The sequence below is a fragment of the Neopelma chrysocephalum genome, unplaced genomic scaffold (assembly GCF_003984885.1).
Source record: "Neopelma chrysocephalum unplaced genomic scaffold, ASM398488v2 Primary Assembly neopelma1_26, whole genome shotgun sequence".
Classification (NCBI taxonomy): domain Eukaryota; kingdom Metazoa; phylum Chordata; class Aves; order Passeriformes; family Pipridae; genus Neopelma; species Neopelma chrysocephalum.
Window position 1 is genome coordinate 30030338 of NW_020897695.1, and position 14696 is coordinate 30045033.

The window sequence follows — 14696 nt, forward strand, 5'->3', positions numbered from 1 at the left end:
TGCTACAAATATGGTATGCCTTCATTAAAAGGATCAACAAAACCATTACCTTCTATTTCTCCTCAAGATGCAGATACAAGTCTAATGTGTAGAATATTAACATAGGTAATACAACTAGGTAAAGCATCTCCATTAGGTAAATACATCTCTTTTTACAAAATGACAGTCTAATTTATCATCACAACCTGAAGCACAGCCTTTGGATGTCTTCTGTCATGATTCTGAACTAATTCAAACCTATTCATCTCATGGGAAATAGTGTGTTGTATTCAAACATCTGTGTACTGCCATTTGTGTAGCCCATGGCTCAATTATATTTTTGTCTCCTTATTGTGTGTTAACAAGAAGCTTCTTTAATTATGTATTGTTGGCAAAGAATTTACATTTTCCCTTTTAAAACGACCACCATCTGTGATTGCACCAGCCTTAAAATAGCTTTAAAATAAGGAATCTGCATTTCTCTTGCCTAAATTGGGTGGTGATTAATATATGCTTCCCAGACTTTCCTTTTTTACACAGTATATTCATTGTAGTATTTCCTAATACCTCTGGAACTGGTTGCCCAGAGAAACTGTGGATCCTGAGAAGTGTTCAAGGCCAGGTTGGATGGGGCTTTGAGTAGTGGAAGGTGGCCCTGCTTACAGGTGGGGGTGTTGGAACTAGATGACCTTTATGGCCCCTTGCGTCCCAAGTCATGCTATGATTCCACGATTCTAAGTATTTTGTAGTATTTGTGTCACACATATTTCCTAGTTTTACTACCAATTCTGCAGGACTATGCTTTACACTCATCTAAGATTAAAAATTCTCAGGAGTGTGATACTCCACTTCCTCTCTTTTACCACCCTTTTACCTGGTCCCTGCCAAAGTAAGAGCCACGTACCTACAGCTCTTCACACCAGCCAAGAAACTGCTGACAGTACAACACGTCTTTGGGACAAATTATCAGCACTGCCTAGTTCGGGCTGCTTTCCTCTGACGTATTGTCCGAGTACTCCTGACTCCTGCTGCAGGCATGAGCCCAGCCTGGCCTCCTCTCAGGTTCGAAGATTAGGTCGTAAGTCTTAAACTCAGGGTACAGTAGGAGTGAAACTGGCTCTCTTGGGGCCACCCGCGACCCCTACATTTTGCAGGAATAAGGAGGACAGCTCACCCCTCAGCGCCTGTTTCGGAGGCCGTTTCCCACCGTTGGCCGCAACCCCTGAGCCCATCCCGGCCGTTAAAGCCCGGCGGGACTGCCCAGCCCTTCCTTCATCCCGCCCGGACAGGACCGCAGGGATGCGGTCGGGATCCCATGCACGGATGCACGGTGGGGAACGGAGCTTTGCACCAGTCCCCGCGGGGCGGAGCCGCGGCGCAGAGAAAAGAGAGCAAGTGGCAAGAATATCACACTCCTATGAATTGTTAAACTTCGGCGTGCGTAAAGCGTAGTAATATAGAAGGGATGGTAAAACTAGGAAATATATGCGACACAAATAGTACAAAATACATGAAATCATGTAATGGTTTGAGTTGGAAGGGACCTTAAATATCACCTAGTTCCAACCCTCCGACCGCGGGCAGGGACACCTTCCACTAGATCAGGTTGCCCAGAGCCCCATCTAAACTGGCCTGGAACACTTCCAGGGGTGGGGTATCCACAGCTTCTCTGGGCAACCTGTTCCAGAGGTGTTAGGAAACGCTACAATTTCTGTCCTGCGTACAGAAAGAAAGTCTGGGGAGTGCATATTAATCACAGCCTAATTTAGGCAAGAGAGGTGCAGATTCCTTACTTTATAGTCTTTTTTAAAGCCAGTGTAATTACAGACGGTGGTCGTTTTAAAAGGCAAAACGTAACATTCCCCGAATTCCCGCTTCCCTCAGCTGGGGCGCGGGCCAGGCGCCGCACGCGACCTGACGTCAGCGCGGGCGGGCGCGCCGTCACGCGCGCCCTCCCGAGCCCTCCCTGGCCCTGCCCGCGCCGGCCGGGCCGCGCGCACTGATTGGCCGCCGCCTTCCCGCTTCCTCCGCGCCGCCCGAGAACCCGCCATTTTGAAAACCTTGTTGATTCCGGGAGGGAGGGAGCGAGGGAAGGAGAGGGAGAGAGTGCCCGGCGGCTGCGGGGCTGCGCCGCGCGGCAGGGGTGCGTGTGTGTGTCGCTGCGCCCGGACCCGCCCCGTCCGCCGGGAGCTGCCGCCTCCTGCTGCCGCCGCCGCATCCGCGCCCGAGGAAGGAGCCGGGAGCCGCGGCTCGATCCGAGGTGGGTCCCGCCGCCATGGCCGTAACGGCGCCCGAGAGCGGTCCCGCCTCGCCGCGCCCGGGCCGGGCGGGGACGGGTTGTGACGAGGAGCAGTGGAACGGAGCCGCCGCGCCGCCGGGCTCCCGTCCCGCCCTGTGTGGCACACGCCGTGTGCGGGGCCCTGGTCGCCGTGGCCACCTCCCGGCCCGGCCCCCGCCCGGGGTGTCTCCTGGGCGCTGCGCTGTCCTGCGGCGGGAGCGGGCGGAGCGGTCCCGATCAGGGAGGCGATGGAGCCTTGGCCGCCGGGCGCTGCCCACAGTCTGTGCTTCCCTTCTTCGGGAAAGGGGGTACAGGCGGCGAGTTCCCGTCTGAAGAGTCCCAGGCGAGGGTGAGGGACCCTCTCCTGGCCGAAAGTATCCCCGAGTTGACTCTTCCTAAAGGTGGACCCCAGAGCCCTTTTTCTCTGAGCAAGCCGTCCTTATGAACCCAGGTGATAAAAAGCTGAAAACTCTCTAACTTCCCAATCCCCCGCTGCTCCCGTTGAAAGAGGAGGGCAAAACGGCTTGTAGTGCTTCCTATGCTTTTACACTCATGCCTTCAAGTAAAATTCAGGCAGTAATGCCGTGAAAATGACTTCTACGTGTCAAATGAAATATTGGTAGTAATACCTTGAATGGGTTTTTTTCCCCCAGTGATTTAGCAAAGAGCAGGAAACTACTTTTCCCCTTACTATTGGTAATAAATATTAACTTGCGCTTTCTGTCACTTGGAGCACTGCTGCTCTCTGCCACCTGCTAGTACTGCATATAAGCAGTTGATTTAAATGTTATTCATTGAACCTGAGCTCTTGCAGATAATATTGGCTTTAATATCAGAAGAAGAAAATGCTTAATCATGTGATATTTTTCCACAAGTACTTACAGCATCATTTGTGTATTTTGTTCCAGACCTAAACAGTGAAAATTTTTGAAAGCTGGAATTTTTCTAAAATGAATCATATGGTTATCTTCCTTTACTGGGATAGACATTTTCTCTTAGCATGGCAATGGTACATGCATAATTAAGATATTTTAAAGTTAGCATTGAAGTCACTTAAAATGCTAAGAAAAGACGCTTAAATATGTTAAGTATGAGACATTTATTATTTTCTGTTATAGATCTACAAATTAAAACCAAAAAGCATTTTCATGCCATAAGATGCAGCAACTGTCTGAATTACGAATGCAATGTTAATTCTTTTCTGTATTACTTGCAACTTTCTTTTTTTTATCATTTTTCTGTTCCCATTTCGCATCTAAATATGTAACCTGTTTAAGTTACTAGGAAACTTGCATGCGCAGTTAATCAGGAATAAGTGCAGGGTGCTCTAAAATAGTGATATCTTAAAACACTGCAGTTTTTAATAGATAACAGTATCAGCTGCTTTGAGTGGGTGTTTCCGAGTGCTTCACAAACAGCTTGTGTGTGAAAAAAATTTATAACTTTTTCGAGTGTTCTTAACTGGACTAGTTGCAGAATAGATGGCAACTTCTCCTGGAAAATTTTCTGTATTGTGTGTATGCAGAATATTTTAGTGATAATATAATGTGAACAATCACAGTACATTGTTTCTACTGCACAAGGAGATTATTTTAAAAAGCAAGATTCCTGTATTTTTCATGTATATTGCTATATTGGTGATGATTTTCCTGACTGCTTTTTACAGAACCATACACCATGTCTTCTGTTGATTCGTCAAAAGAAGATACAATGTCACCAGAAAAAACAGATGAGAAACAACCTGAAACTGAAAACAAAGCTGAGGAAAGTGATGAAGAAGAGGAAGAAGAGGAGGAGGAAGAAGAAAAGGGTGCTCGTTTTTCCATTAAATAAGTTCTCCTTTATTAAATGCCAAGCTGCTGAATGCAGTCTCCTGTGATCTTGGCTAATTGTACAATTATTGAGGAGATTCCATGGTACACCTGTCTCATGGGTCATAATAGCTTCCCAGTAGACTGTAGCAGGAAACACTAGAAACAGTGATACTGATTTATCTCAAGAAAGATTGAAGGAAGTGCCAGCATCCTGGGTTTCTGCACTAGGGTTTTTTTGTTGTTCTATAAATTTTTCAATCATTATAGGAGGTAGTATCCTTTATCAAATTATTTTTTGCCAGTAACACTATGAAGTAATCTATGTTTGCAAAAGAGAAACTTGTGAGTGTGCAGTACTTTTGGAAACAATACAGATGTCTTTACTTAACTACAGTAATTAATTTTCTGGGTACCCAAATGTCATTATATTGGGGAGGTAGAAATTTAATTAGACCAATTTTATCAGTAAAAATTGTGGCAATATGATAAGATGAGCAAAGCAGGTATTGTGTTGTGGTATGTAATTGAAGAGGGTAGTCAAGGAGTACAAAACATGATGAAGGAACTACTGTGCAAAAATGTTAATTTCCATTGTGAAGTCTCCAGGCATCTGTTTTGCAAATGAAAGCATTCATGGAAATAGAGCTGCAGTATGGCACAGTGAAAACCAAGTCACTGATGGTCTTGGATTCTTGAAAGAGAACAAGTTTGTCTCTAGGAAAGGTAGTGGAAAGAAAATAGATTATGCTGTTTGGAAAATAATAGAGTAATCAGAATTAGATTTTTAGTAACAATTTTTCTTTTGTACACACAAATATGTTTTGCTTTGTTTTTTGCAGACATATACCAGTTTTGATTGTGTTCATACAGGTTTGAAGCTGCTTTCAGATGTTAAAGCCAGGGCAACCCATCTATTTAGTGCTAAGGATAGTTTGATTTGAGGTGAAGTATTTTAGGATGAAATGTTTAGGCAAAGCTTTAGGTGTTTCTCCTAAAGTGGTATCATTAAAGTAATGATGTGCAATGTATACTAAACATATTCATTAGTAAGCAGTACCAGAATTACTGGGAATAATATTCTTGTAGTATTTGTGACACTCATATTGTGCCCTGGAGTGCTTCACAGCATAGACACGTACAGTCCCACTGCACTTATGCTTCTGCCTCTCCTATTGATATCTGTGGTTCCTCCAGTGGGAAAAAAATTTGTCTGCAGGCATCCTGGACTCTCCTTTTGCTCATCTGGTGGTAATATTCTTCTCAGGAGTGCTATGTGTGGAGCTGTGCACTGTCCAAGAAGGAGACTATGCAAACAATGTCACTTCTGTACCTCAAAAAGGCCGTTAAGGGAGAGAACGATGGGTTTCTGAAAATGCTGTGTCCTCCATTTGGGTGGATGTGAGGGAAATTCACCCCCACTTCCAATGGGGTGAATTTCCTTTTAGGAAATACCTAGTCTTGTTTTGAACATACCTTACGTTGGATACAGGATTGTGGTTAAGAACTAGAGACCTCTAGTTATGTATATGCGGCTCCATAGAATCACGTTGATTTATTAGCCAAGATCTGAAAGTGTCATAGTACTTGCTTGTATCCTCATCCATTTTTGGTTTGTCATTTCAAAGATTAAGTGTCATGTTGCCTGTCTCTACAGTCAAATCTGCTCATGCAATGAAAAATACTGTTTTAAGGAAGTTGTCTTTTGCAGAAAAGAGTCTCATCGTTGAAGGAAAAAGGGAGAAGAAGAAGGTCGACCGGCTGACCATGCAAGTGTCCTCATTGCAGAAGGAACCTTTTACAATTACACCAGGTAAGCTTGACCTCTCACATAAGAATTGTGAGTGTTGGGAATGATAATGAAACCTCTAAAAAGATCAAATTATTAATCTGTTGTAGATGAGACCTACCTTAAGAGTCATGATCCATTTTAAAATAATTAGGCTACTATAATTATATGAAAAGCCTCTTTTATTTTGTAGCATCAATTTAAACTGTAAAAGTTACATGATATTTAAACTTACTTAGAATAGGTAAGTACCTTTAGTACCTCACCACCAACAACAAAAGCAGGAGCAGCTAGAATAGAAAGAAATGCCAAATCCTTGTACCCTGATCTAGGTACTATCAAGTAAGGAAGGTAAAGAGTCTGTCAGGATGACTAAGTGATAGGAAGAGGCCTGCTTAATGTTTGACCTATTATAATGTGTCATTCTATTATGAAGTAACATCTTTGCTTCTTTAAAAAACATATTTAAAGTTATAAACACATAGGTAGATATGAATGTAATAAATAACATAATTGATTTTAATTGTTTCAGGAAAAGGACAAAAACTATGTGAAATTGAAAGGATACAGTTCTTTCTGAGCAAAAAGAAGACAGATGAACTAAGGAACCTGCACAAACTCCTCTACAACAGGCCAGGCACTGTAAGAACTTCAATCTTGTGTATCTATTAATTCTCATGAATAGTGAAAATGTTTGTAGTGTAGTTTTTTACATTTACACGTCAGTCTACTTCTTAAGTGTCATTTATTAGAAACTTAAAAAATTAATGTTGCAGGACCAGTTAAGTAAGCCCATAATTTTTTAAACTCCTATAAACTACTCTTCCTATAAAAGTCCTATGGCAAGGTGCCATTGTAAGTCTGCTCAAATGCAGATTTCTTAAAAATTTTACTTTTTTTATTGGGGATGGTTTATCTTATAGGGTCAAGTTGGAAATAATTTGTGGTTCACATGCTAAAAGCTGCTGACATGCAGATGACACTCAAAATATTCCACATAGTTATTCTACTCAATATAGCTTTTTCTTAGTACTTTCTTAGTACTTCTATTTCTTTTATATTTGAAAACTGTTAGTGAGTTTAATACGTTGCTGCTTATGTGATCATTTTCTCCCTTTATTAGCACAAGGCAGTAGAATGTAAAATTACATTATATATAAAATCCTAATAGTGATTTTTGTCGCATTTATGTAAGAGAATCAAAATATTACTTAAAAACAGATATGGCCCCTTTTGTATTTAAGGATGACACTTAAAGAAAATATAATAGCAAATCTTTCTTGGAGCCCTTTATGTATCAGTGGTTGTGCCTTAAATTTCAGAGTAAATATGACCCATTTTCCTTGCTAATGGAGGTAAAATGAATACAATGAAATTAAGGTAGATTAAATTTCAATATTTCTATATATTTACTATAATTATTGGAATTTGTTTTTAATACCTTTGTGTATTTTGGAGACTTGAACAGCTAGCACAGAACTCAGAAACTGAACAGTACTAGTACAGATGCATGCTAGCTGTAATATCTCAGGTCACTGCTTCAAATTCAGTGCTTGTTTAAATGGCTAAGAAAGACTTGTTGCCTCAAGTATTCAGAAAAAGAATATATCAGTATGGTTTCATTCAAAACTATATTTAATCAGAATGTAGTTGGGAACTCAGAGTGCTGTGTAATACAGCAAAGGTCAGATCTTGTCTTTTGTGCAAATTCTCGTATGTGCTTTGGATTGTAATTAACATTTTTAATACAACATATCAATACTGCAAACATACCGAATCTGCAGATTTTCTCAAGGTGCTGGGCAAAGCTCTTTGGAAAAGGAGCTCAGCTTTGCTAAAATTATAAACTCATGGAGAAACAGCAGGAACAAAATTTGAGTTCAAATTATTCTTGGTAGTGTTAAAAAGACCTCAGAAAATTGAAAGATTTGGGGTTATTCTTTAACGTCTTTTATTTTGTAAAAGGAGATGAAGTGAAAACAAAGAACTTAAATATGTTTGGAATCTTGATAGGAGCAATTTTCCTGTTATAAAGATTGCTGCAATTAAAGTTCAGCCCAGGTCAGACATCAGGTATAATGGTAGAAGTTGTAAATTGGGTGATATGTAAATACAAAAACTGGTCCTGCTAAATAAAAGGTTCAAAAATGGTCCTTCAGACTATTGCTTCAGAAAAGCAAATTAGAGAATAAAAAAAATAAAATTCACTGTTTTATAACAAATTACATGATAAAAAGCGTGCAACGGGCTTCATATGATCGAAGTTTTCCAAACCTGTAAATAATCATGCCGTACGTTCTAAACAAGCCTGAAATGGCAGGTGACTTTATGTAGTGAGTTATTAAAAGTACCAAGATCACACAAAGTTAGTCATTGTAGTTTGTCCGTCATGAGATAATTAAAGGCATGGTCCATGTAAGTTGTAACAATGTAACTTTTTGTCAACAGAAAGCTAAATGCTAGAGCAGATTTTTCATGTATGAAAAGTTTAAAAGATTTCATTTAATTACATTTGTTAACTTTGTGCAATGGGAAGTAATCTGTGTGTTCTGTTCTAGGTTGCATCCCTAAAGAAGAATGTAGGTCAGTTCAGTGGGTTCCCGTTTGAAAAAGGAAGTGACCAATACAAAAAGAAGGAAGAAATGTTAAAAAAGTAAAGATCTCTTTTGATACTTAACATAGCTTTACTAATACTATACACTCTTTTTTTTTTTTTCCAAAATTTTACTTAAGATTAAATTTAAGCTGAGTGGTTCCATGAGCTCTATGAGCTTTTTTCTGAGTTCATTTTAATCGCACAAACTGGTCTCTTAAAACAGCTTGAAATGTATTAAATTGTGAACATTTAATTCACAATTCCTACATTCCTGGCTTTAGCTATTGGATGCTAACTAGCATTCTTCCGCCAAGTGAGAGGAAAACATTATTTCCACAGGGCCAGCATAGTCTTGTGAACGCACTGTACTCTATTTGTGGTACAAACTTGCATTGTTCTATGCATCAAAACCTTTCTCTTTCAGAATCAAAGCCATTTCTGCTTATTATATATTAAACATATTAGAATTACTGTAGCAGCTAGTCTAACAAACTTTTTTTTTTTCTGTTTTACTGTCTCCCTTCGTAAGCTGCTTCTCCATTGACAGGAGAAACTACTATAACTTAGTTTTGACTGGATTGAAAGGGTTTAAAAATGCCCTTGTTGTAAAACATGAAAGAACTAATAAAACATCTACAATGTTACAAATTTACAAATGCTTACAAATTTACAAGTCTACAATTTGTACATTTGATTCTAAAATGCTTTTTTTTAAATGCCTGTTTGTTGATAATAGGAAGGCTTCCAGAATTTGGAATTTGCAAATTTTTCTTCCTTATATGTGCAGTTTTCCAAGAGTAGGGTTTGTCAAATACATAGGAATCTACAATAAAAACTCTGTCTCCTGATGGGAGTTTTGACTGTTTTCCACTGGCTTAGTTGGATAATGGATAATTGGATCATTCCCCTTATCTACACAAGGTCACAAAATAATTTTGCGCTTTTTTTCCCACATTTTCCATATGAAACAACTGCTAGTTTAGCTTTGTTACCCTTCAACAAATATTCTGAAACCTGGTTGCATTGTCACTCTTATATCAAGGTATATCAAGCCCTTTGTGTTTGCATTACTTTGCTAAATGCTGTTGCTGTTCATATCTGCGTATGGAACACTGCTGATTAGTTTGTTAATTTGTTCTGACTGTGTGGTTGATTTCTGCCCACACTGTACACTTGCATGTCATCGTACTTTAACAGCATTGAACAAGATGAACAAAGGTCAACATTTATTTTACAGAATCTTACCATTCAGGTTATAAATTACAAAGAATGAATGTTGAGGTTGCTGTGTGGGTTAGAGTCCTTGGATTTTATAAGTCAAAACTACTTGCTGTGGAAGTTACTGACTCAAAACTTGTGTGCACTTGTTTATTCCACACTTGAACTGCATCTTAATAGTTTGCTATAATTGCTATTACCTGCAGATCTACCTTCAAAGCATTAAAATTAAGAAAGATTCTTTTGAAGTAAAAGGGGTGGATATCAGAGTTTCTCTTAATGTTCTGTCTTCATCAGAGATACCTCTGTAAGGGGTTAAGGAACCAGAGAAAATAGAGGGAGACTCGCTGCCCCCTTAAGGTTCCAGTATTGTACACACTGGATTTATTTTCTAGAATTGATTTTTTTCCCATTATAGTAGATTAGGAGAGATTCTATGGAAGGTACTTTTTTTTCCACTAAGATTTTATAACATTGTGTTTTATATCCTATTTTACAGACATATGGATTTGAGAATTTTTTTTTTATTTTACCTTATGTAACATGGTGGTGATTCTTTGCTTAACTATAAATAAGACTGGAAGTGTAGTTAACTGTGTATATATATTTTCAGGTTGCAGACAGAAACCAGACATCAGCTTCTAGCAGTCAAATGTTGACTGTTTAGGATGTGATACTGAATCTTTTTTCTTTTCTCTTTTTTTTCCCCAGATTTAGAAATGCAATGTTGAAAAGTATCTGCGAAGTTCTTGACTTAGAAAGATCAGGAGTTAATAGTGAGCTCGTAACCAGAATATTAAACTTCTTAATGCATCCAAAATCTTCAGGCAAGGTGAGATGCAGGTTGTTACGCTTGCTTTTATAGCTCTGTTCCGATGGAGAATGTATCTGTCTCTATTGCTTGTTATTTGCCAGTTACTAGTGGTGATACAATTACTGCTCTGAGTTACTGAAGTGGGAATGTCTTCTTGAAAGAGAATAGCTCTGCTACTGCAAGCATCCATAATGGGGTGGGGACTGTATATTTACATGCAAGTGTACCCATTATACACAGCACACAGAAGTGTATGAGGTTAACACATGAAGCTAATTAAGATATCCAGCCCTAAATACCCTAAGTAGCTTCCGCTTTGTGTGTGAATGGAGTAGCATAGACATAATATGAAAGGACAAGAAAATACACTGACAGATGTTACCTCCGTATGCTACATTTGGACATCATAAATGGAATTTTTTGCAAGGCTAGAAAAACTTGATTTAGCAAGTATATGCTAGTGTACTAGATTCAGCTGCCAAGACTACTAAATTCTGTTGTTAATCTTCGTGGACTTTCAGTTTTTAATCTAAAAGTAATACTTAAATAGTTGCTTTGTTGCTTAGAAAATTAAATTCCCAGCAAACACTGGTAAGCGATGTGAATAAGGAGTCTCCGTGCTACTTTAGGGACACAGGTACTGAGTGACAGCAAAATGCAGCTTGTCATAAGACATGACAGAATTCCTGCCTTTAAGTCTTCTGAGTTGTCAGCTGATTTGTTACCAGAAGTAAAGGCTTGCTTTTATGGGTTGGGAGCGCATAGATAGGTAAAAGGTTCCTTCTAGATTGTTCTTTCTTGCTTCCCTTCCCTAAACCCCAGCCTTTGAAGATCTGTATGCTTAGGGAAGGGGTGCACTTAGCTTAGAACTGACATTTCATTTTGCACAGCTCCATCTCCATAGTGAATGTCTGCTTACTGCAAAATGTTATGGCTTAAGTGTAGTACATAAAATAGTCCTGGGTTTTGTTAAGAGACCTTTATATTTGTTTGCCATTCTTTCATGTGAGTTGAAAGAATTTATATTTTTGAAATTCACTTTTGAATTCCTACTTGGATGACACTCATCTCTTTTCTCTCAGCCATTGCCAAAGTCCAAAAAAACACCAAGCAAAGGTGGCAAAAAAGAGCGCAGTAGCTCTGGAACAACAAGAAAAGCAAAACGCACTAAGTGCCCTGAGATCTTATCAGATGAATCCAGTAGTGAAGAAGATGAAAAGAAGGAAAAGGATGACTCTTCGGAAGAAAAAGAAAGTGAAGATGAGGTAACAAGGAGTTTTGTTTGGTTTTCAACACAGGGCTTAAAACATTTGTCATTATGTTGTTGTTATCAATTGGTAATTCTTGGAACATGCAGAGTTGGGGAGTAAGTGATATTTAACTGAATGAATGGTTTGAAAGAAAAGGGAACACATCTGCAATTTATAAGAGGTTTTCATAATTTCTTAGTGTGTTGAAGTTAGAGAATCAGTTAGATAAAAGGCAAAGGTTCTGATTCCTGGGTGTGTGTATGCACCTTATAAAACTGTTCACTATGTGCCATTTTGAGCAGCCAGGATTTCTAACATAATTGATTGCATTTCTTGTATTATCTTGTGATGACTCTACTATAATTTCACAAAAATTTCTAATGTCCGTCCCTCCGTCTGTGACGTCTGGTTCCATCTATCTATCTATTCTGTGTCTGTCTATCTTTTTCCTTTTTTTGCTACCTAGGAATTCAGATTTGATATTTTGAATTTGATCGGTGTCCCTGACCTACCTGACTGCATTTGGTTTGGATCACGGTTCTGTATTTCTCCTGGATTTTATGTCCTAACCTCTTTTCAGCTTCTGTGTCTTAGATCACAAAGATAAAGTAAGCAACATAGTAAGCAGCCTTAGAAACTTCCCTGCAATCTCCGAAGTGTTCTCATCTCACTGTATTTTCTGTTTTCTTTGAAGCTTTTTGTGTACTAGGAGAGAAACATCAAATCATGGAATAGTTTGGGTTGGAAGGGACCTTTTAAAGGTCATCTAGTCCAGTCCTTCTGCAGTGAGCAGGGACATCATCAACTGGATCAGATTGCTCAGAGCCCCATGGAACCTGGCCTGGAATATTTCCAGGCATGGGGCATCCACCACCTCTCTGGGCAACTTGTTCCAGTGTTTCATCATCCTCATAATAAAAAAATTTTTCCTTATATCTAATCCAAATTGTTCCTCCTTCAGTTTAAAACTGTTACCCCTTGTCCTGCTGCAAAAGGCCTTTCTAAAAAGTCTGTCCCTATCTTTCTTACAGATCTGCTTTAGGTACCTAAAGGCTGCTAAAAGGTCTCCCTAGAGCCTTCTCTCTTCTAGTCTGAACAACCCCAACTCTCTCAGCCTCTCCTTGTAGGAGAGGTGTTCTGTTCCTAATCAGAAATTAGATGAAACCCATGCATTCCCTTTCAGCCCAGTAGTTATTCACAGCATAGACACAAAATGTGGAGGACCAGTACAAGTCTGCAGCTGAGTTACTGTCCAAATGCTTGAAGCCTGGAAAAAAGACATTAAAAGAAGTTACAGGCTCCATTTTAACCTGCATTTTGACTTATATTAAACTATCTTTCTAGCCTTAATCAGACCCCTGCAACAAGCAGCATTTAGTCAACTGTTGGTGTCCGAGAAAATTTTTTATGTAAGCTATGGAACCTTTGGCTGTAATGTAAGACCACTATTTACTTGGGTTACATTCTGTGTGTTCCAATGAAGTGTGACGGGCTGCTAAGTAAATAGTCTGAGCTATAGAAAATAGTAACAAAAATCTCTTGTTGGAAGGCCCTTTATGTAACTTTAACAGTTTGTTTTGCCAGGGGTATTTTAATATGTGTTTGTTTTAATGTAAAAAGATAGTTTAAGGAAATTCCCTATGTCTCCATGAAACAAATTTAATTCTTAGTGTGCCCTTTTATTTACCCATAAATGGAAAATTGAAAGAGGGTTGAAATACTAAAAGTTGACGTATTTCTTCATCTCTTCCAGATGACAGTGTTTCTGCTGTGAGGAGAGGAATGTCTGTTTCAGAGGCAGGAGTTGTCTTTTAGAAAATTTTTCAAGAATTCAGTTAGTTAAAGAAAAAAAAATCCCAACCCCCCAAACAGAATTCTGACAAACAAAAAGGCCTAACAGTAAACCCCATTGATATAAGTGGGTCATCTTTGCTTTCTTTCTGAAAGTAGGGGTTAGATATGTCTGCGAGGCAATAGCTGAATGGACTGAAGTCTTTAGAAGCTGAAGTTGACATGCATGGAGTAAAAGCTTAATTATGACAAAAACACTGGTCTGTCAAATTAGTTTGAATATAGGACACAGTGAAATGGAAAATGTCTGTCTACAGCTTTAAGATTGCAGCATTTTTTAGGGTTATGACAACTTTTAATATACTGCAGATGGAAAGGTGTAGGCAGTATATTTACTTTTCTGCATCAGCTCTGTAGTAATCTTAGGCATGGAGTGGCTGGAGTAAACTGCCCTCAGAGTGGACAATTTTCCTTTGTGGGAAAGAGGTATGGATAAAAACCATCATTTGAATTTTGTTTTTTTTTCTTCACAGCCCCCTAGAAAAGCATCTAAAAGAGAAAAATCTAAAAAGGTGACTTCCAAAACTAAGAAAGCTGTGAAGAGTGCGAATGTCAAGAAGGCAGACAGCAGCACCACTAAGAAAAATCAGAACAGTTCTAGAAAAGGTAAATGCTCTAAATCTTTCATCATACCTTGTCTTGTAGTTTAACTGTCATGCTTATTAGAAAGCAAGCTTTTGCACCTAATTGTGAAAAGAAAATGGATTTTGTTGAATTGTTGGCTTGCTACTTGATGTTTCCTTGAAATGTTAATTAAAAAAATGTTCTTGGTTTGGGTATACTTCATGTAATTTCTGCTGTGTAAATATATATATAGTTTTTATTTGCATATAAACTGAAAGTATCAGCCTAGATCTCCGTTCTGCTGGGTGACAAAATTCTGTTGGGGCCTCTATGGTGGCTTCATGCAAATCTTGTAATTGATCCAGTGGTGTATATCCCACTGTGTGTGTCTTTGGTTCAGCAGCTTGATGTGGTTTTTTTTGTTAACAGAGATATGGTTTCTCCATGCATCCCCTTGCTATTGATTTTCTCATATCTCACAATATGCATTGAAGTTACACAAACATCGAGTTTCTTAACAGCTTTATAAAGATTGTAGCAGTGTGG

At 39.0% G+C, this 14696-nt stretch overlaps 2 protein-coding genes across 6 annotated transcripts in view; one reads left to right on the forward strand and one right to left on the reverse strand.

The window, feature by feature from the left end:
• RNF144B (ring finger protein 144B) overlaps positions 1-1201 on the reverse strand; it is a 92037-nt gene extending 90836 nt beyond the window's left edge. For 2 of the 3 annotated variants that reach the window (XM_027676055.1, XM_027676052.1), the window contains exon 1: positions 884-1201. The gene's annotated coding sequence lies outside the window, so the exon portion shown is untranslated. The remainder of the gene's footprint in view (positions 1-883) is intronic. The other variant, XM_027676050.1, reaches the window with a different exon arrangement.
• Positions 1202-1305: 104 nt separating this feature from the next.
• Positions 1306-14251, forward strand: DEK (DEK proto-oncogene). 3 transcript variants are annotated; one of them, XM_027676048.1, is made up of 8 exons: positions 1306-1416; positions 3924-4067; positions 5780-5881; positions 6390-6499; positions 8416-8510; positions 10383-10503; positions 11568-11750; positions 14060-14251. In XM_027676048.1, exons 2-8 carry the CDS (start codon positions 3935-3937, stop codon positions 14234-14236), a joined length of 921 nt encoding a protein of 306 aa, XP_027531849.1. In that variant the 5' UTR covers positions 1306-1416; positions 3924-3934; the 3' UTR covers positions 14237-14251. The 3 variants fall into 3 exon arrangements, with proteins under 3 accessions (XP_027531849.1, XP_027531848.1, XP_027531847.1); XM_027676047.1 differs by lacking the exon at positions 1306-1416 and adding an exon at positions 2115-2239; XM_027676046.1 differs by lacking the exon at positions 1306-1416 and adding an exon at positions 2613-2708.
• The last annotated feature ends 445 nt before the right edge of the window (positions 14252-14696 follow it).